Source organism: Tyto alba, unplaced genomic scaffold (assembly GCF_018691265.1).
Source record: "Tyto alba isolate M040663 unplaced genomic scaffold, T.alba_DEE_v4.0 Super-Scaffold_14, whole genome shotgun sequence".
Taxonomy (NCBI): Eukaryota; Metazoa; Chordata; class Aves; order Strigiformes; family Tytonidae; genus Tyto; species Tyto alba.
In genome coordinates this window covers 46,956,173-46,977,825 of record NW_024881276.1, presented here as the reverse complement: position 1 = coordinate 46,977,825, position 21,653 = coordinate 46,956,173, and the positions used below count along the sequence as shown (strand labels likewise).

The 21,653-nt window shown below is 39.9% G+C and overlaps 1 protein-coding gene across 2 annotated transcripts in view; it reads left to right on the top strand.

The window, feature by feature from the left end:
- Positions 1-21,653, top strand: part of LOC104364813 (ephrin type-A receptor 3) — a 228,371-nt gene that overhangs the window by 201,647 nt on the left and 5,071 nt on the right. For both annotated transcript variants that reach the window (XM_033005159.2, XM_033005158.2), the window contains exons 14-16: positions 7,696-7,845; positions 9,542-9,735; positions 21,352-21,507. In XM_033005159.2, the coding sequence (XP_032861050.2) occupies positions 7,696-7,845; positions 9,542-9,735; positions 21,352-21,507 (500 nt within the window). The remainder of the gene's footprint in view (positions 1-7,695; positions 7,846-9,541; positions 9,736-21,351; positions 21,508-21,653) is intronic.

Here is a 21,653-nt window from a genome sequence, read left to right as displayed (position 1 = left end):
CACCGTTGGCTTTCTGGGCTGTGAGTGCACATTACTGGCTTGCGTCCACCTTTTCATCAGGTAGTTCCCCCCATATGACAAAACCAAGACAAAAATAGTGCCACTTTTTAAAACAGTGGTATCATCCCAAACAATTTCATGCCTTTAGAACTAAAGGATGACAACTACTCAGTAAGATCTTTGAAAAGACAAAAAAAAACCCCCAACCTTCAGATTATAACTGCAATTCCAAACATTCAAACAGTAAAGGGTGTGTATTATATTAATGAGTAGAGACTTTTTCCTCCCCTCCACGTCTTCCAACCCCCAATTCTCCATTTAGTACCAGTGGTACTAGGGAAATCTATAGAGTTAGCTGCAAAGATAGACGTTTAATCTATTTAGCCTCCTCTTCTTCCTTTGTTTTCCACCTGTAAATGTCAAAGCCTGAGAAAGATTCCATTGCTTTAATTCAATATTGTGATTCAGGATTAGTCTACCCCCAAGAAGCCCAGTCAGCCCTTCAGGCTTTCAATACACACCACTGACTGGGTGAAATTTTATGTTGTTCTGTTCTCAGAAGCTGTGTCTGAAGTTTTGCATAAAGAATATGAACATGTATCCTTTTATATATCAATAATGTATGTATCCCTTTATATATTAATACATAATCTGTTATATCCATGTTATTGTGCAAGAGCTTTGAAGGATAATGTAAAGATCACAGATGCATATATGAAATACAGGGAATCAGGAGCTGCAAGAAAACTTCGCTGCCAGACAGGGTCATTTTTTACCTCTTGAATTATTGTCACTGACTCAATACCACAAAAGGCCTTTGGCAACCTGTGGTCTGCATGCTTACAGAAGCAGAAGCCGGTATGTGAATCAAGCTGACTGAGTGTTTGGATTTTTTTTTCGCTGAGCCTTTGTGCCAGAGGGATGTATTGTAATTATCTACATTCTCCAAACCTAATCACTCCTAATTGAAAGGCCAAGATTGCATTAAAATTGTCATTGTCAAATTGATCTTTTTTATTCTTATTATTTTTACATGTCTTTATGACAAGTGGGTGGACTAATGACACAGTATGAACTGGAAGTAAATTTAAGCCATCACACATGTAGAGGGACTGTAATTATGTCTCTCAAAGGCATAATATTTGGGTAATCATTAGACGAACTTTGACTATTTAAGCATCTAGTTGGATACATCACTGGTGTTCATGTCATTTCAATGTAAAACACCATCCAGTTATTATATTTGCATAGATAACATCTCATTAAACCTACATCACTTCAAAAAAAACCTGTGCTTTGATGGCAGGTATTCTCGTAGCCTGTGCCCCCAGGTGCCAGAGCAGGGAGAGCATGGCAAGGTGCTGCTCCATGGTGTGCTGGGGGAAGGGGACACAGGTCCTTTCTCTTACTCACAGGTTATTGTAACTGGTGCTTGACAGAAATTTGTCATGGTTCGTTCATTCCCTATATATGTAAACCCACGTTAATACAGTCTGAGTGTATTGAAGGATGTGATAAAAGAAGAAACAAAAAACTACAAATTCCCTTTCCTGATAATCACAAGGGAGAGCAATAGTGTTCTGTTTTAATTTACCACTTGAGAATGAGATAATTTTGAGACAAAATATTCATTAGTAAGGGATGAACAAGTAGCATCAGGTAATTTTCAGGTGCTGAAGAGGGTAAGTCAGGCTCATCTCACTCATATGAAACCATCTTGTTCTGTACCAGTAAGGTATCTCCTGAACTAGCCTAAGTCCTCATGTAATGAATTAATGTCAGGCTTTTACCTTGAGGTTTTCCTGCAAAGTTGTTCTAATAATTCTGTTAGAATCCATATTTCTTGATTCTCCTCTCCCGAGGCCTGTGGCTTTGGTGCCTGTGGCAGTCACCCTGTAACAGATAATAAATCAGAATATTGGAATGTGTTATGAAGGCATGGAAACATCTGCCTTGTGCTAGAATGCCAGACATACTAGAAATTAATTGAGGACTTTATTGACTTTAGATGAATTACAGTGAATGACCAGATACTGTAGGAATCACAGCTCCATCTAGAGCAGATAAAACTTTCAGTTACTGCTCACTGATTTCAAACCCCAAGAGTGGTTCTCTGACCTAGACTGCCTGGGATTTTGAGCTGCAATAACAAACTCCTACAATTTCTAATACTAATGCTTTCTTTCTACTCAAATCCAGACAGCTTATTTGGTTTATGATGAGCATGCTCTTAAAGGGAGACCATGATAAAAATACATAAAACTTGTATTTATCTTCAGAAAATAATCAGTAAATATATTACCAGTAGCTAGTGATGCATGCACATGTAGATTTCTCTTTATAAGCCTGTATCAAATAGATTTGAGAAAACCTTTTTCCTAGGCATATCTATAATGATTTTTTACTTAGCGAGTTAGTTTTACAAGTTCAGTCATGATAGCACTATTTTTGAAGGGTAGGAGCCCAGTAATACTAGCCAATTATGTTAGAATTTCAGATTTTCCAGTGGAGGATAAGGAACAGAGATAGAAGATAAAGAAGATTATAATGCATAAAAGCCTAATGGACATACAATGCAAAATTAAAAAAAAAAAAAAAAAAAAAAAAAAAAAAAAAAAAAAAAAAAAAAAAACCAAACCAAAGCAGATAGGATCTCTTAGCATTTTCGTCATAGCAGTGTACAGAGGAGATATCATCATACTCATTTTAAATATCAGGAAACTGGGGAAAGGAGGTAAAAAACAAGAGAAGAGTAAAGAAACAAGTATGGGAGCTTAATTTTCGCAGCTCCCACTCTGTGATCTAGGAGAAAGTGTTTGGTTTAGTTTATGCAAAAGTAAGTGCAGCCCTGCAGAGAAGGACTTGGGGTTACTGCTGGATGGAAAACTGACAGTGAGCCAGCAACGTGTACTCGCAGCCCAGGAAGCCAACCGTGTCCTGGGCTGCATCAAGAGCAGTGTGGGCAGCAGGTGCAGGGAGGGGATTCTGCCCCTCTGCTCTGCTCTTGTGAGACCCCACCTGCAGTGCTGGGTCCAGCTCTGGGACCCCCAGCATAAGGACATGGACCTGCTTGAGCAGGTCCAGAGGAGGCCACAAAGATGACCAGGGGGCTGGAGCAGCTCCCCTGGGAGGACAGGCTGAGAGAGCTGGGGGTGTTCAGCCTGGAGAAGAGAAGGCTCCAGGGAGACCTTACAGCGGCCTGCCAGTGCTTAAAGGGGGCTGCAGGGAAGGTGGGGAGGGACACTTTCTCGGGGGATGTAGCAATAGGACGAGGGGTAATGGTTTTAAACTGACAGAGAATAGATTTAGATTAGATATAAGGAGGAAATTTTTCCCTGTGAGGATGGTGAGGCACCGGCACAGGGTGCCCAGAGCAGCTGTGGCTGCCCCCTCCCTGGAAGGGTTCCAGGCCAGGCTGGACGGGGCTGGGAGCAACCTGGGCTGGGGGAAGGTGTCCCTGCCCGGGGCAGGGGGGGTGGGACTAGATGGGATTCCTTCTAACCCAAACCATTCTATGTATTTTTGTTCAAGTCAGTTCTATGTAAATTATGTAAGATATCTTTGGTCCTGGCAAAAGATATTGCAAAGAATATCTTGATTTCTGGCAAAGCAGGAAATTGAATAGGTGGTATGTATTTGAGATGTGTATTTCTCAAAAATGATGCAGAGAAGTGAAAAGGGGTTTTCTAATGCTGAATGATCATGGCTTTCGCATTTCAAAATAGACTTTTTGAATTACAGCAAGCCTTATAATTTTCAAAGGTAATAGCAACAAAACCATGCATTTAGTTTGAAATGACTTTTCAGATTTTCTGCATATATTGATATTTGGACATCTGCTAAAATGTGAATGTTGCGTAATCCTTTGGGGGAAATTGTCTTTTTGTAAAATGCTTATTTGTCTAAAAAATATTTACCAGAGCTTTGGGGTGTTTGTTTTTTCTTGCTCTTAAATTATTTAAAAAATGATTCAACAAAGTCCCCTTTTAAATACAAAGACAAGATTGACATTTTTATGACAAATTGGGGAGCAGAATAGCAAAATTGTAGTTTTACAGTCTATTTAGTGATGGTTGATTTTTTTTAGCTACATTTTAATGCTCTCCTTATTTTACTCTCATTTATGATAATGCTACATGTATCTTTAGGCTTATATAAAGTTACAGCTGAGACTCAGTAATTTGTTTCCTTGTAACAGAATCTAGAGTTGATGGACCTTCATTTTTTCACCAAAACAAAGCCAGAACAACTCTGTTTCATTGAATTTATAATCTTCCTTACCCTGCGATAAAGCAGTCCCAAAATTCTAGGAGAATAATTAATGTCATTTTGTATAAGTGTGTTTCTCCAATTGTATAAATTACTTTTTCCATGAGATTATGAAGGTAAAGACCTTCTGGCAAATATGGTATTTACTGCCCTTGCCTGAAGTGATCATATTCTAGCCATGAGCACATTTTTCCATGTGACAGCTGGCAATTATTTCTCTATGGTTCGGCAAAAAGGGCTCTATTTTTGTACCTTAACATGAGCCTGAAGCCACCCACAGAAATTCAGATTTTTAGAGTAGTATTCTGAAACCTCCAGAATGATACTTCTGTGTTTCACAGAGCCAGACATTATTCTCATGCAATAAAAACAACACAGCTACTCCCTGCCTCAAGGTCTTCTTTTGTGTGGCATGTCATAGGTGTATATTCTGCCATCCCTCTATTCAAAAGGTAGCCGAAGCAATTACTGGAGAATGAGGCCCCGTCTGGCCACGTTTCTACAACACGTAGCTCTGTATCTCAGCTTCTTTCAAATGAGATGGCACAGTCTCTTTCCCAGCAGCGCCGATGCCTCAGGGGACAAGGGGAGGCATCAACAGAGGTGAGAGGAGGCTTGGGGCTTGTCTGAGGTGGCAGTGCTACCAGGGAAGCAGCCAGGACCAGCTGGTGTATCAGAAGCATCAAGGATCAACAGTTCCCTCTTTTAGGTCTCCACCTGGCCAGGAATTTGAAACATTTCGTCTCGAGCTGAACGCCAGCGGTGGTCTGGCTTGGTCCCTGCTGGACACACTGGCCTGTGGGAGTGCTGGCAGGGGGATGGAGCTCAGAAGCCCCCGCCAGCCGTGGGACACAGTGGTGGTCCCTTGTGCCAGGCTCCAGCAGCCCCCCAAGCTGCACATGCCTTTCCAGATATGCTCCGCAGGGTCGGGTTTGATCTGTCGAAGTTCTCTGTAGATTTCATCTCAGGTAGCGTCGGTCTCAGTTTTGTCCTGGCGGTCGAAATGGGCTGGGGTGAGTGAGCACCCTGTGGGCAGATCTGCTGGCACCCCGAGCACCCCACAGCCCAGGCTTCCCCCCGCCCGCCCCGCTGCGCCAGCAGCGCTCCAGCACCTCGGCCTCGCAGCTCCGCTGTCAGGCCACTCGGGTTTGCAGGCAGCGTCCGAGCCTGTGGGATGAGTGGGAGATGTGTTTGATTAGGAAGCTCTTTCTGCTTGTGGCAGTGGGTTTTTGTCTGTGTGGATTTAGGATACGGCTTTCCCCCGGCATTAGCATTGACGTTCTTTATTGGAAATCAAAGTTTGCTCTACTGGGATGTGTAGAAAAAAACGTTGAAAAAGTGAGATTGATTTATTTTTCATCCCCACATCTCAAAGTGTAAGTGGATTTGTTGTGAAAACACTGGGACACGGGACAGCTTTCCTTGTTTCTTGGCTGTGCCTTGGACTCACTGAGAGACTCTGGACATTTGTAAAGGGAGTATAATATTGCTTATCAATAGAGTATGAGAAAAATAAAACCATTTTTATATTCTCGGTGCTGTTATGGAGCAGCACTGGGAATTGTGAATAAACTTATAATGAATAGAAAATACGATGTACTTTTTGTGACTAAAGAACATCATCTCATAGATTTCCAAGAGATAGAGAGAAATAGATCAGGCTCTCCAGTCTGGCTTCTGTGATGAAAACAGCGGTTTCAAACAGTGCTATTTATTTTCTGTGTCCTATTTGCTGGTCCACAAGCAATATCAAAATTCTGGTTTTACCTAATTTTAAGGGTTGTGTGTGAAATTAAGGTTTGTCTTTTGGTTAAGGTAGGGAGTCTGCTAAATAGGATGGGATCCATAAAAACTGTATGCCAAGATAGATTCCTTCTCTGACCTTTGACAAGCCTCTAAGACGTATCTAGTGACATTTTGGAGATCTAAATTGCAGCCTGAGTCAGGCTTATACTTAATATAATTTGTGCAATATTAGCCATGAAATTGCAGATGCTTAGGCTCCAGTATATTTGAGCTGTGTTTAGGTTTCTAATTAACACTAATGTCCACGTTTCTGTTGTTAACCAAGCTAGTCAGTCTAAAGCTAGTGAGAATATGGCTACCCTCAATGCAGGTACAGTTTATGGAAGTGCAGGTAAAGCATTAATATCTTTCTATTTTATTTATTGTTGATTATTCAGTGGAAATAAGAGCACTCCGTTCCCACACAGGTTATTGTGAGGATAGGTGTATGACTGTAGTATAATGGGGATTGCAAAGGTACCTCAAATAGCTAGTCTAGTGTGAAATCTTCAGAATATATCCCTGTACATGTTGTGCATCCCTGGAACTGGAAACAACTTTAAACTCTCACAGTTTTCTGTATTCAAATATATTCACTCCAGAATTACCTTAAGTAACAAGTCTTGCACCACTGTCTTTTAAAACTTTGTTTTCTCATGTGTCACTCGCAAATCAGAATCTTAAAAACCTCTGACAAAGCTGACACCATTGGAAATTGTCTTTCCTCTAATTCTCATCTTGCAGAAACTCAGCCTGAGGCTGTGTGCATTTTACTAATTTCACCTACGGCAGAAAGTGGAGGCCATAATCAGAGAGATGTTCCCCTAACTGCAATATTAATTGTAATGGTAGCTTTAATTCTTTTCAAGTTTACATCGTTCAGTGATGGCTTGCTTCTCTTGTGACTGTAAAAAATGTTTAAGACCACTTCCCTGGTTGACATTTTTGCCCTCTCGCCTCTGCACAGATGACTCCATCTGAATCTCTCTCTGTGACTGTCTCTGACGGCTTTGGAATGGGAAATTCCTGCATATGGTCACAGTCACTGCCTTGTGCAATTGAAGGCTTGGTGTTAGTGAAACAGAGCAACATTGTGGCCCCTAATTTTCCTTGAATGTCCTTGAAAACATGCTGAAACCATGCAGGTTCCACACCAGCAGGGAATCCACTTGAAATGCCTTACAAATAGCCAAATTCAGCCCTCTTGTGCTGTGCAAAGGGATCTAGGTTATAATCAAGGACCTCGTGCTGGCTTTTTCATCCTTAATGCTGTATGACTATCTTATCAGCTTCCAAGCATTTTATAACTGAAAATCAACCATACTTCTCTTAACATTTATTTTTATCTGTTCTTATTATGCTACACATTAATATATATGTGTGCGTATATGCATATACATGTACATTAACATGCATACTATACTATATAGATTCAGTAGATTTTGCACTGTAATGTATTTTACTCTCTGTAGTGTACAAGATGCTTTCATGACAAATGGAAATAGAATTTTCCAGATTATGCAGTTTGTTACACCAAGATAATGATAGTTGAGAATCTCGGAGATAAAATAATTAATCACGAAAAATTATATTCACTGCATTACAGTTAAATGGACTGTTTTATTTTATTTTTGTCCCTAGGGGGGCAAGATTCCTATCCGATGGACATCACCAGAAGCCATTGCATATCGGAAGTTCACATCAGCCAGTGATGCATGGAGCTATGGGATTGTTCTCTGGGAGGTGATGTCTTATGGAGAGAGACCATACTGGGAGATGTCCAACCAGGATGTGAGTATATTGCTATCTGAGTTATGTTCTTAAATAAAGGATCAAGCTGTGAAAGGAAGAGAAGCATAATGAAACCAGGTGGCTCTGAGTTTTTGACGTTGACATTGAATAAGTTGTAGAAATGAAAATCTCCAAATCTCCCTGGTCAAGTAAAAGTTCTAATGAACTTAACAAAAAACCAGCATCTTTATATCAGGGTATTTTGGACTTATGAAGGAACATATTAGAGAATCTTAGAAGGCTGGTGGTTTTCTGTAGGATGATTCACACAATTCCACTGCAATGAGGTCATTGCCTTTTACATTCCTTAGCTTATTGTTAGAAAACCCTCCTAAGTTTCTGTTGATCCCCTTTGGTTCCACTTGTATAATATTCTGTAGAAGTTTTCTGTAAATGTCAAATACACAGAATAAATTGCTCTTGGCGCTTGTGAAAAAGAGAAGCAAAGCATTTCTACTAAAAGTTTAATGAAACCAAAATACTTCTGGAAGTAATCAACGGATAAAATAGAGTAGTAGAGTGATCTGATTAGAAGATTTCCAATACAGGCTTCTTTGCAACATTAGTAAACTATCCAAGCCTGCAATCCAAATGATTAATGGATCTCTCACAGTATTTTTATAAGCAGCATAACATTTCTCCAAACAGGATTTTTATTATATCTATTTTGGGTTCTTTTTCTGTTGTTTTATTAACCCTAGATTTATTCCACAGGAGTTACTTATGAACTGAATTTTCTGAAGTACAGTTACTTACACAAATAGATTTTCCAAGGGGTTGATATATATTGCTACTAATACTAAATTGAAAAAAGTCAGTAACATAGTTGTAGTCACACATTTTCTGTGCTACTTTATGTTAAACAAGGAAAAAGAGAAAACTTCCTTTCAAATGAGTGCCTCTGGAACCCAAGTCTCTGCAGAAAACTGTATTCCTTTTAATTAGTCATTAATGTGTTTTCTATTGTTTGTGGAGATTAATGAATTGTGTTATTTAGGCTGATACACCAGTGGAATGCCTTTAATAATATCACATTAAAATCAGAAACAGAAGGATTAACCTAGTTATGTGCCTCTGCTTCATGTCTGCTTAAACCATGGACTGTTTTCCTATCCCTATTCTGATAGTTTGTCCTGCTTTTGAATTAACTGTTCCAGATAAAAATCAAATATTATCAGAATATGACTTTATCATTTCCTACTTAGAATACATTGGGTTTTTTTATTCATGGTGCAATAGATACTGTGGATTAAGAGGAGTTATTCTCTAGTGAAAAATTTGTAGTAAAAAGCTTCATGACAGTGTAAATTCTGGGTTATTTTTTTTATATTGTCAATCTAGACAAATTCTGTCAATCTAGACAAATGAAAAAAGAATTAAGCCTGCACTGCCTAGTAGGAAGTGTACAGTTAACCTCGTGGTAAGTTTTAAAAGTATTTTGTGGCCCTGTGAGATCCTTTCTAGACTCTCACCTTTCTCAAAGTCACATACTGTGTCTTAACTCCCCTTTCTGTATGCCTAATTTACTGCCTGGTTTACTTTGCAGATAAACCAGAGGCATTGCACGACAAGACAATTAGTGAATAAACACGTTTGTTTAAACACAGAATGTCCATGTTGATGTGGTTCACAGAACTGATAAAAACAAGTTGATTTAAGTGCCTCTAAGTTTTCAAAAACTTTTATCCTTGTGCAGGTGATTAAGGCTGTTGATGAAGGGTACCGATTGCCACCTCCTATGGACTGCCCAGCTGCCTTGTATCAGCTGATGCTGGACTGTTGGCAGAAAGACAGAAACAACAGACCCAAGTTTGAGCAGATTGTCAGCATCCTGGACAAGCTGATCCGTAATCCCAGCAGTCTGAAAATAATCACCAATGCGGCAGCAAGGTGACAAATTAGATCTTACATTGCACATAAATAAACATCTTTGATTTCTTAGTCTTCCATAATTAGAATTTGTTTACTATGTTCACCGGCTTCTTCAACTTTTAACTGTAGCTGTTTGCAACCTTGAAGGCTGGAGAAATCTTCCTGACTATTCCTTTGGGAGAAGGATTTAATATTTTTATTATTATTATTGTTGTTATTTTTATTAATGATTTGCTATTATTTATTTAAATTGTGAAAAGCTGTTATGTTAGGGTTATGAAATCCATCGTAAGATTGAACAGAGGTTTGGGAGAAAAACACAGATGGTAGATTTGTCCATCATGTGATCTTCCTTTTCCTTCTGACCTTATGTGGTGTTTTAAGAGCTTAGTGTTTCATAGGTTACAGCTAGCCTTGTTCCTAAGTGTCTTTCTGAACTAGGTCCAGTCACATATCCTACACTCTTATGCTCTGCTCTGACAAGTCACCCTAACTTGAATCATATAAATAATCATTTTGCTTTCAGTAGGACTCGCCAACTTAAAAATGCGCTTACATTCCCTGTTAGATCAATGCCTGAACTAGGAGTTCTTTTCCAACCTGTGCAATATTCCTAATTGCATTTAAAACATCCATTTATAATCCTGGTTATTCAACACACTCTGGAACAACACTGTGATGAGATAAGAATTATCACATTGAGAGAGAGTATCTGAAGAGTGTGTTGACACCTAAGGACATAATGAGGATGTGGTGAAATAAGAGGTTTGGTTAAGTAGAATTTACGTAAATTGGTTTATATAATGCACAAATTGCCATACTCCTAACAAAGGGACCTGAGAAGATGCAAAATTACATTTAGCATGAATGCAAGTGCAAACTCTTCTGTCCACAAAGCAGGCAGAGTGAGGGAGAAGTGCACTCCGCTGCTTTGGACCCAGGCCTTGGAGTGTGTTTGGGCAAGAGACCAGAGTCTGACACGAGGCAAGCTTCAGAAAGGAACATAGCAAAATATTCCCCTCAGACCTTTACTTGTGATGCAGCACACTTCTCGCCACGACAATCAAACGGGAAGGCACAGGGGGCAAATGGAGCTAAAGCAGCGGGAAAGCACTGATACTGCAGCCTGCTGTGCAGGTCATGTGCACCTTGCCTCCTTTTTCCTGGCCCCTGGCATTGTATTTCAGCCCAAGCTAGAGGCTGGCCATTCTAGTTACCTTCTATAGCCACTCCAGAGACATGAAAAAGAAAGCAGAGATGGGAGGAGGAAGGCAGCCATACTAACGGGCTTTGCTTTTAAAAATATATACTAAGAGAAGACTGCTTGCACAGTAATTATGTTTCAATAATGTGATTGGTGAGCATTTAACACATAGTAAACCAGCATGCTTACCAAAGCAATTATTTCTGTTACCTGCCAGGTAATAGAAAAAAAAACAAAAACAAACCAAACAAAAAAATAAACTCACAAAATTTTTGGAAAAAAACCTCCAAACTCTTTAAACACTGTCTTCTCAGTCAAGCATGTTTCTTCTGAACATCTTGCACCTGTATTTGGCAAATGGTTGGTGCAAATAGTTGTTTTCTAGGAATATACTGCAGCAATCTGCTGAATAGGGGAGTTGGGAGTCATGACTCTCGTGTTTTAGTTTGGGGATTCGATTGCAGAAACCAGTGTTGCATATTTTGCATTCCAAACCGAACCAAAATGTTCCCTGTTTATTCTCCTTCGAGTTCGGGAGTTGAGCCACAGCAGAGCTGAAAACAGTGTGGAACCATCATTTCCAGTTACCTGTTCACAGCCAGTAAAAGCTGTTATCCTCTAACGGAGACTGAATTCGGCCTGAGTACTCTTTGCACCTGCTGGGTTCCGCGCAGGAGCTCTGCCATGCGGTGTTGCTCTCCCCCGTCCCTCTCGTGCTCCCTTTGCTCCTGTGGCACTATACGCTCTCCTGGTGTGCATCCGTACCACGGCGCTGTGCTCTCTGCTTATGGCACAGCGTGGGGAAGAGAGGCGGCTGCTGACATGGTGAGGGACTTCCCACAGCTGCTTTAGGTGAGCTCTCAGTAAAATGCTCCTCACAGCAGGCCACTGCTTCGGCTTCAATATGGAGCACATTTCTGGGGAGGGGAATGTCGAAGGTGATTTATATTCCCCCCTTCCCAATTACTTTTCCACTGCTACCTCCTTGCACCCCTTGCATTCCCAAGCAGTGCAGTGTCTCTCCCACTCTGCAGCTCCTCACTCCTCAGTGGCAGACGGAGGGGCTGTGGGGTCCGGGTGGTGGGCACTCTAGCGTGGATGAGCCCGAGCCCTTCCTCTCTGGGAAGGCATTTGTTGCACTTCAGGGAATGTATGATCCATGATCTCTCCGTCTCATTCTCCCCCTGTCAGTGTCTGCAGACCAGCACAGCTTATCCTTAAACTTGAGTACATCCAAGAATTAGGTATGACAACGTGAGGGACACTGGGCAGTCCTATGCAGATTTGGAAATCCGTGACCACCCCCATGTAACCATTGTCAAAACTGACTAATCTCAAACCTTAGAACTGGCCGAAAAGCTGCAGCCAGCTCCACACCCCCTTCGTGTACGGCAGAGTCACTGCTGGCAGGTAACGTGGGCTCCTTCGGTAGCGGGAGCCGCTGGGGCTGAGCGCTGGAGGTCCAGCATCGCTTTCTGACAGACTGACGGAGAAAAATGAGAAGCCAGGCTTAAAATGGGCTTGGGTTTTTCTGTAGCCGTCTGTGCAGACATGTGTACCGGACACGATGGGACGGTGAGTCAGGGCAGCTCCTCGAGCAAGAGACAAGGAGTTGGATCCCTGCTGATACCCTTGTACGGTCAGCAGCCGGAGAGGGACAGGCACCACGGCAGAGGTAAAACACTCTGCGACTCACCCCCGAGTGCTCGGGGGATTACGTTGGCTCAAACTGATGTTCTCAGTTGTTATTTGAGACTGTAGTACTCCCACAGCACCTCTACTCATACCTGTAATAAACAATTAATCTAAATTACAGAGGTCCCAGCTCTCTTTTACCCATGTCTGTGGTGCTACTGGAAGAATGCTAAAGCTTTATGTCCACCATATGCTCTTAGGTGTTCAGAATACACTTGGTCAGGAAAAATATTTAACCTGATGATGTCTGTTGCTGATGCAAAGCCTGTCTCTTCTTACAGATTTTAGAGCTGATGTTTATTTAAAATAGTCACAGCACGGTTGTATTCTACTTAAAAGCACATTGCTGGAGGTGCATAGGATATCCCTGTCCTCTGGTACATTACTGTTAACGGACTTCAGCTGAAGGATGTGTTTGACTGTACGTCTGATTCCAGGCCATAGCCCAGGCACGTTTTACACTAATACCTCATAGAAATACAGGAGAGGAGTCAAAGCCTTCAATTCTGCTTTCCCTTTTCAGTTTTCTACCCCTTCTGGCCACTCCGTGGCATCTAATAATTTCTTGATACCCAAGGGGATGTTTTTATCATTGATCATCTCATCGCAGACCGTTCTACCTGCTTTTGAACCTTACATTGACAAAAGATTTTTGTAACCTCAGCACAGCAAACATTTCATAATACCTTTCCTGGTGTTGTGTTTCATCTCGAATTCACATGAAAATCCCTTTCCTATTGCTTGTAAAGTACAGAGTATGGCAGATTTCTTTCTTACCTATCAAAATACACTTTTTCATCAGGTAGCCACCTTGAACTTTTGATAACAAGACCTGCACTGGTTATGGACACATGGGTGTTTTGTGTCCTTTAGGCTGTCTGGAGTTAACTAGCTCTGTAAAGGGCTGTAGGAACAGAGCTCAGTACACAAAAACTTGTACAAGTCATGCCATTTTCTAAAGCACAGCCTCATGATATTTTTATTTGTTTTCTGTCTTGCTGTTCTTTCCTGTTTTCTGAGCATGATGTTCATTTTTATAACAGAGTCCTTAGGTTGTTTGGATATCGTAAGGGTAGAAGTGAGTTCATAGTTCTTCCAGTTTTGATCAAGTTCATTATTTTTCTTCTTGAGCTTATTATTTTTTAGTCCACTGTGTATTGCTTCACATTTGTGAACATTTCATGCAGATACAAAGCAGATGGAAAGTTTTTCTCAACTTGAGTAATACAGACAGAATCACTTCACCCACCTGCTAGCCAGTTGGTGAGGCTGTGGTCTGAAAGGGCCTATTAGTTGTTGTTTCATTTGTGTGGGAAAAAAATGTAACCCACGAGTCACACAACTGGAAATACTTTATATACACTATAAATCTTAAATGGACTCATAACATTTCATTTTCTTTTTCTGTTTCATTTTTCTTATGTTCTGAATTCTTTCTTATCTATATTTCTGATTCTGATCTTTTATATATATATATATGTGATGTCTCTCTAGAGTTACAATGTATATTATCATTTTATGTATATGAATCTTACTCTTACACAGACATTTGAAAAAATATATTTAAAACGTCGTGTATGATTAGAAATAAATTTAAAGCATTTCTGTGTTCCAAAGTGAATTAAGCTGTCAGAGGACAGTGTGACCTTTAGGTATAAAGGTTGTGATATGGGATTCAGGCAACCCAAGTATTACAGCAGCTTTCCTATAGTTGCTGTGTATGTTCACATGTGTGATATAGGTATGACTAAAGGAACTTAGTCTTCATGAACCTGCTATAAAACAGAAATAGCCGAGTTAATCCTCAGCTTCTACCAAGAAAAAGCATTTGAAAAAAATTGAAAAATATTTCTAATTCCAACACATTATTTTTAGAAATTCTGAGTTTCTGCCAGGTCTGTGATTGATTTCAAAACTGACAAGGAATCCACACACAAAAAAAAAAAAAACCAACCTGCTTATGTGTTTGCTTTTGTTTCTGTATAATCTTTTGGTAAAATGAAAGTCACTGTCAAGTACTGCTGCTGTTGTTTCTTTATACTGCAAGCACATATTTAGGAGAGGAGGAAACAATTATATTGCAAACAAGGGGAGAAAAACACCTGAGAATTCAGGATATTTCTTTATTAAGTGGTCTGTAACCATTTTTTTGTGTTTCTAGCTGTATTAATAGCTATTTCTACATGCAAGAATTGCAAGAATGTGTCTCATATTGAATGCAGAAAATAAACAGCTGATAGTCTTCCTTGTAAAAACGATCATTACTTTATGAGTTGTTCAGCTGACAATTTTCTTAGTTTCTTTGGGTCTTCACAGACAATGCTATTTATTTTGCATTGCAAATTGAGAGGAGGATCTCAGAGGAAGGAGATTTTAATGGGACATTTATTGTTCAGTATCTTTATTCTCAGTTCCTATCTAGCCCAAGCATCTAACATGGAAAGTCATTATCACATCTTACTGCTTATGGTGAGTTCTGTAAAATTATCTGGTGATTTTTTTCCACTTATTAATGAGATGCCAGTAGTGTGGTTTCAAACACATTTGTGAAACAGTTCTCAATTTGGAAATGTAGCTATCAAATATTTTGCAAAATCTGTTGGTCCTCATTTAGTTTTGGGAAATGTCAAACCATCCATTTCAAAGGCAGCTGCCTTATTGGGACTTTTAAAATTATGTTGTTTAGTTAACTTCTCTGTCTCCCTGAAAATTTAAATTACCTTCTTCACAGGAGGATTAATTAGCATGTTTTTCTCAAATCTTTGAAGAGGAAAGTGTTACGTACAGGCTAACCAGCAGTCATTAATAGGATTCAGTGTCTCTTTCTTCTGGCATGAAGCTACATTTAGTATGAAACACATGGAAAAGACAGAGCATGTTCAGCAAAGGCAGCAAGCTTCACTAAAGCCATTTGATTTCATAATCAAAGACAGGACGCAAGGCTGCCTTTCTTATGCTTTGTAGACTCCTTCCTCTGCTGTCCAAGCACTGCTTGTAGTGTCAGCCAGCCAAACTGCTTTCCAGTCAGTCCTTGGCTTTAAGATACTTTCAAAGAATTAAAAATCTGATTCTGTGTTCTTATGTATAGAAGCTTCTGAAGCAAAGTTTTACTTTTTTATTACAAGTATTCATTTTAGTCCACTAGTCTGCTCTGGATAACATGATAAAAGTTACATGTTGCAAAATGTAAAATTTCTGAATAGTTGTACGAAGTGAAAAGCTGATTCAAAATAGAGAAACCAAACCAGATATTTAAAGAATTAATGCTGCTTGTCAAAATAAAAAGACATTTAAAATTATATTTATGGTCATTTCAAAATTAAGACCATTTTGCATGTTAACTGTGCACCTTTTCTGTGCATCAAACTTCTAGTTCTGTGATGAGGAAGCAGCATGCCTGACTATGAGAACAAAAAAATTAAAAAAAAAAAAAAAATCTATGAACAGATATGTGAAAAAAAAAAGTGAATCCCCAAAATATATATTTTTTGGTAATTCATGGCACTATATAACTTGGGGGGAAAAAAAATAAAAAGCATTGTTTTGGGATTGTACTGCAGCATTGGAGGTAATTTAGTTTTAGATCTCTTTTATGTATTAGGATTTCTCCATTTAAAATACAAATTCTACCACTATAGTTGTAGCTAAGGCTAGAAAAACAAGAAAGCCACTTATTTTCAGAAAAAGCATAGCTGAAATTCTTTTAATATTGTCCAAGAAATTTAGGGGGTCAGGGTCAGTTACTCTTCCTCATGAAAATATGAAAGTGTTCAAAAATATGTATGAATAATTCCTCATACATTCTTTCATGTGTTAGCAAGTTGTTTACAGCCTTATCCTGATTTTCTTGAATTTGATGTGTTGTTTGAATTATTCACTGGAGTAATTTCCTTGAGCAGTCTTTGGACGACCTGTTATTTGCGAGTAGTTGATTGCAAGTGTTCGCTAAACATGTGCTTTGTTGTCTGTCATTGTGGCGCTCTCACTGGTGTCAAGAGTAATGTTTGCTCTCGAACATTCAGATGCATCATTTGCAATTTAAAATTTGAAGTTTGCTTGTCACAGAGTTTGCTTCCACTTAAAATCTGATGATTCGGTGGAAACTCTCCAGTATGCTAGCTTTGGTAGGGTATTTATGAAAATTAAACTGAATAGGAGCAGTGAACAGGTCAAAAAATTCAGACTGCTTCATTATACAACATAATTCAAGCCTTGTTTTTACAAGAATATTTGCAACAAAACAATGATTTGTGTTGGCTGAATGTTTTGTTGGAAAGTTTCCTCCTTTTGCCGTTTGGGTCTGAAGGCTTCAGATGCTTGACACGCATTGCTGACCTGCTGTAATATTGCTTGTTTGCTTCTCCCTGTTAGGAACTTTCAGGCTGGAGGGCTGAAGGAAGGAGATTTCAGTTTTACTTGGAGCATTTCAGAGAGGGCTTACTCTCTGTGGTTGTCCAGGCAGTAATAACAGGGTCCAGGTTTGGCCAAAAGCCGCATAATGAAAGCCTACATGTGAATTTTTAGCCTCATTCAGAAACCAGCAACAATATAATCTGTGCCCTAAAATGGACTGTTTGCTCTGAAAGAATTCAAGTAACGTAAGCCTACAATGCTAGCTCTCTTTCTGAAGTCTGTTAAATGTGAAGTAGTGAGTTTATGGAGAGGGGGAAAGCTTAACTACAAATCACACAGAAAAATGGAAGACTACAGTCAATTATACTCATTGGCATTTAACCATATTTTGAGTTATGCAGGGAATCCAGAAGTTAGACTGAGGAGATTTTTAGGAACTTCAGTTAGTTAGCATGCTAGGGACAGAAAAGCCCTATTTTCACCTGACTTTTCCAACAGTCATTAATACCGTGCTTGAGGCAGACACAAATTGCCATTGTTCCTTCAAAGTTCAAATTTGCTGGGGCTCACTGTTAACAGAGACAGTAAAACATCTATTTGCAGTTTCACACCTCTAATTTGACTCTGCTGGTGAAACTCAGACAAGAATTCACAGCAGACCAAGTTGGGTACTGTATAATTTAAAATAGTAATGCAGCCAGATCAGCGGGTGGCCTGATCGTGAGCGTTTGCTGTTTACTGTGATTCAGAGGGATTTTGTTCTGCTGTTGTCAGCTCCATGTGCCGGGTTTACAACATGAAGCCCTCGTTAGCATTAATGGCAACTCTGTGCTGGAAATGCTGAAAAATGAAACTGCGCGGAGCCATTGCCTGATGCCGCGAATGCTGTAGCCAAAGTCTAGAAATTCACAGCGTGGCCAAATGTGAGATGTCAGGGCGAGTCGTATGCAGCAAATGGTAAAAGCTGCAAAGAGCCAGAAAAGCATTTTAAAAGCTCTCTGAGGCATTTTTCTCTCCCTCTTTTAAAGAGCCTATAGACTGTCCTAACAATAATGACTGGTTGCTGTTAAGAGTCTGTCTCTGGGCCAGCTACAAATCCTAGGAAATGGCCACGTGACGTTACTTCTGTGGCTTAAAAGCACAGCTTAAGCTGTATTATCAGAAAAAGAAAACCATTTCAGCAACGTGCTGGTATTTTTTGCCTTCAGTGGTTTGGTGGTGGGAAAAAGTAAATTGAGGAACATTGATACACCCAGGCATATGATTTATTACCACACTAGGATGCTGAAAAGATATAAGCCCCTTGAAAAGCATGTTCTGCAGGGCAGCTAAAGGACTGGGGAAGACTGGAGGGATGACCTATGGGGCAGTTGAAATTTTATTTGCTTGTTATCCTAGAGGAAGCTGTGGTAAGTCTTGCCAACAAGCAACATGGAGCTAGAAAATAACAAGTCCAGGATGACATATAGAGAGACATATCATTTTGCAGCAGGCATTCTTTTCCCTGTTGGCTATTTGTATTACCCCTCTTCATTTCTCCAGATCTCTTTTGACTTCAAATAGTAGTCCCAACCTGCTTATTCTGAGAGTGTGCAAGCATGATATGAAGCCCCTTGGGAAAAGCAAATGTGTCACCCTAAGAGGTGAATTGTATTTTAAGGACTGAGTTACAGATTTTGGTAACGGTACCTTAACAATTGGTCAAGAAGAGGTGGAATTCCAAAGATTCTTGTCTTTAAGGTCCTGAATAATCAAACACAATGACTCTGCTTCTCCTGGGCATGCCAATTATTTACTAGTCTCCTGTTGATACACATGTGTACTTATGATTCTGCTTGATGTAGAAGATAAAACTAAAATTTGCTTTGTGTGCCAGCTGTTGTTTTTTGTTTGTTTGTTTGTTTCTGTTCTTGAAATAGGAGATATCATTCCTGTTAGACCTGAATTTTGTGCTTCAGTTTGCCATAATCATAAAACACATAGGATTTGTGTTCAAGCCAGGCGTGGCTCCCTCCTGGGGAGCAATTTCACTTTACAAAATCGGCTTATAATTACCTAAAACTTGCCACAGGAAATTACTTTATGTTTTTTAAATGCTTTCCCCTTTAAAAGAAACTGACTGTGGAAGGGGAAGTCCAGATTTAAAAGCTGAAGGTTGGTTGTGTTGTTTGGAGGAAGGGATGGAGAGAGGCTGCTGTGATACAAATTCCAGGATGGTGTGTACACAACTCCTCTGTGTATTTGCAGAATACCACCCTTCATGCAGAAGGAGTGGCAGGACATTTTCCTTTTATTCGTCTCAGTTCCTGGATTTTACAAGTTAATGTATCCCTTTTTCACCAGGCAGAAACTGACCAGAGATGGGATTTTCATGCTGCATTGGGAAGGGTTCTAATGACATTTTCTGTGGCCTTTGTCATTACTATATGGTGCAGCAAGTTTCCCTGTGTTGTGACAAAAAACTCTGCTAACAATAACAAACTATAGTTCTCCTCACTACTGCAGATGACTCAAAGGTTAATTCCAGCTGTTAACATAATGGGCACATCCAGAAAAAGCTTTCAACAATAGGGCATTTTGTAACTGGCATCTGGCTGCTAAATTTGTCTCTCTAACCTGAGCCTTGCTGATTTTTTTCAGGGCATCACATGTCAGTAAATACAGCTCTGTAGAGAGACACACAGTCAGGATGAACAGGATAGAAAGTCTTTCCATGACTGTCAAAAGATGTTATGATGAGGGTATATCGTAGTTGGTCAAAGCAACAAAGTAAAAAGAGGTACAAAAAAGGAGGAGAGAGAAGAAAAGACAGAGGGAAATGTTCTATTTCACTTCCCCTGAGCAAACATGTAATTTCCATGATTTCTTTTTAATGACTCTCTTCTGAAGCTAGTAGGTACTGATTTATGAAAAGCTGTAAAAGATCAGGTGGAACCCTGCAGGACATCGTTTACAGCTGCACGGATTGCAACCCGTCTAATTTGTCTAGTAAAGTGTGAGCTCATGGCGCACATCACCCAGACCATAAATTTCATGTTCAGACCTTCTGTCTAGGGGTTGGGTCAGGGGGAAAAAAACTGCCGATGTGTGCAGATGCTCTGAAAGCCCAGCTTTCCCTTGGTGCATGCAAGGAGACATCACAGACTCTTCGCAGTGAGACAAATTCCTGTTCATTGATAAACTGTCCAGATGTCCTCTCTGAGGAGGAAAGTAACTAGTTTTTGTTTGGAATTCTACAAGGAGAAAAATGATATTTTACAGTGCTGGTTATTCTGAGGTCACTTGCATTAAAATTAGGTCATATTTTTTGTCCTGATGATACTTTGATCCAAGTAATAAACATAAAAGCTCTTTTGGGCCACTCTAATTCCTAATCCTAGAGACCTGTTCTATTTCAACTTGTTTATACTTTTTTTTTTTTTTTCATTAGTGATTCTTGAGTCAGGCCTTGTTTTATTAGATTTAAGTTAAAAAGACATACTAGGCTGGAAAAAAAATAATTCTCCATGTTTTATCACTAAGAACACTTCATAAATACTCTTAATAAATGTCTTGGGATTCCAGACGCTATACCCAGAAAACTATAAATAAAAAGCATTGGCTCTTCATGGGACAAACGGTAGTCAGGGAGATGCAGGCTGTAGAGCTACTGAATAAAAATATCTTGGATCTGATTATCAAACCTGAGCCTTTACATGGAAGGCGTTTAAAGCTGTGTTTCACGTAGATGCCTAAAATCTGTTTTTAGCATGAGAGCGGTAACTTGAAGCGTGCTGCATCTTCTGTCCTCAGCTCAGCCTTTGTGTCAGTGTGGCTGTGCTGTGCTTTCCCTTCTTTAATGTGTCGGGGCAGAGCAGGTTTCTGGTGTCTTCTGTCGCTTTCCTTTCCATCTATGGCTGTTCCCAGGATGTGAGGTCCATAGTTGGTGCCGGTGATCACGGTCATTTGCAGCAGGTCCTTGTCCTGGCTGGGCTCCAGAGGCAAGGTAGTCAGGCATCAGGGATGTCACTCTTCTGAGACCTGGTGAAAATTTATGGTGTATCAACAGTGGTGTTATGTCTGTTTGTGGTTTTGAAGCTAAGATTTTCAAGCATCTAATGAGCTCCCCATTGAGGTAACAATGCACTTCATGAATTGGTGATGCTTCAGTGATTTATACATGGGCATGAGAAGCTGGTGCTCTTAAGCAAGATGATTATGCAGCATTCATCAGACCTGCCAGCGTGAGTACATGTGGTGGCCTCAACATCAGATAACTTCCACAGATGAACAGAAAAGCTATATCGATCCTGGAAGCTCCATGCTAGTGCTAAATTTAGACACAAAATAAACCCATACGTACCCCTGCTCCCTAACTTTCATCACATTCTTTTTTATTTCAGGCCATCAAATCTTCTCCTGGACCAAAGTAACATTGACATTTCAGCCTTCCGCACGACAGGTGATTGGCTCAATGGTTTTCGGACAGGACAGTGCAAAGACATTTTCACGGGGGTGGAGTACAGTTCCTGTGATACAATAGCCAAGATTTCTACAGAGTAAGTTTGAATTGACTACAGCTCTTCATTGCTGGTTGTGGCTGGAGGTACAAGTTTAAATATAAGCATAAGACTAGCATTTTTATATGGAGTTTCCAGTTTTTAGATAAAATATTCCTGCATTTAAAGAGACGATTGTTGTTGTT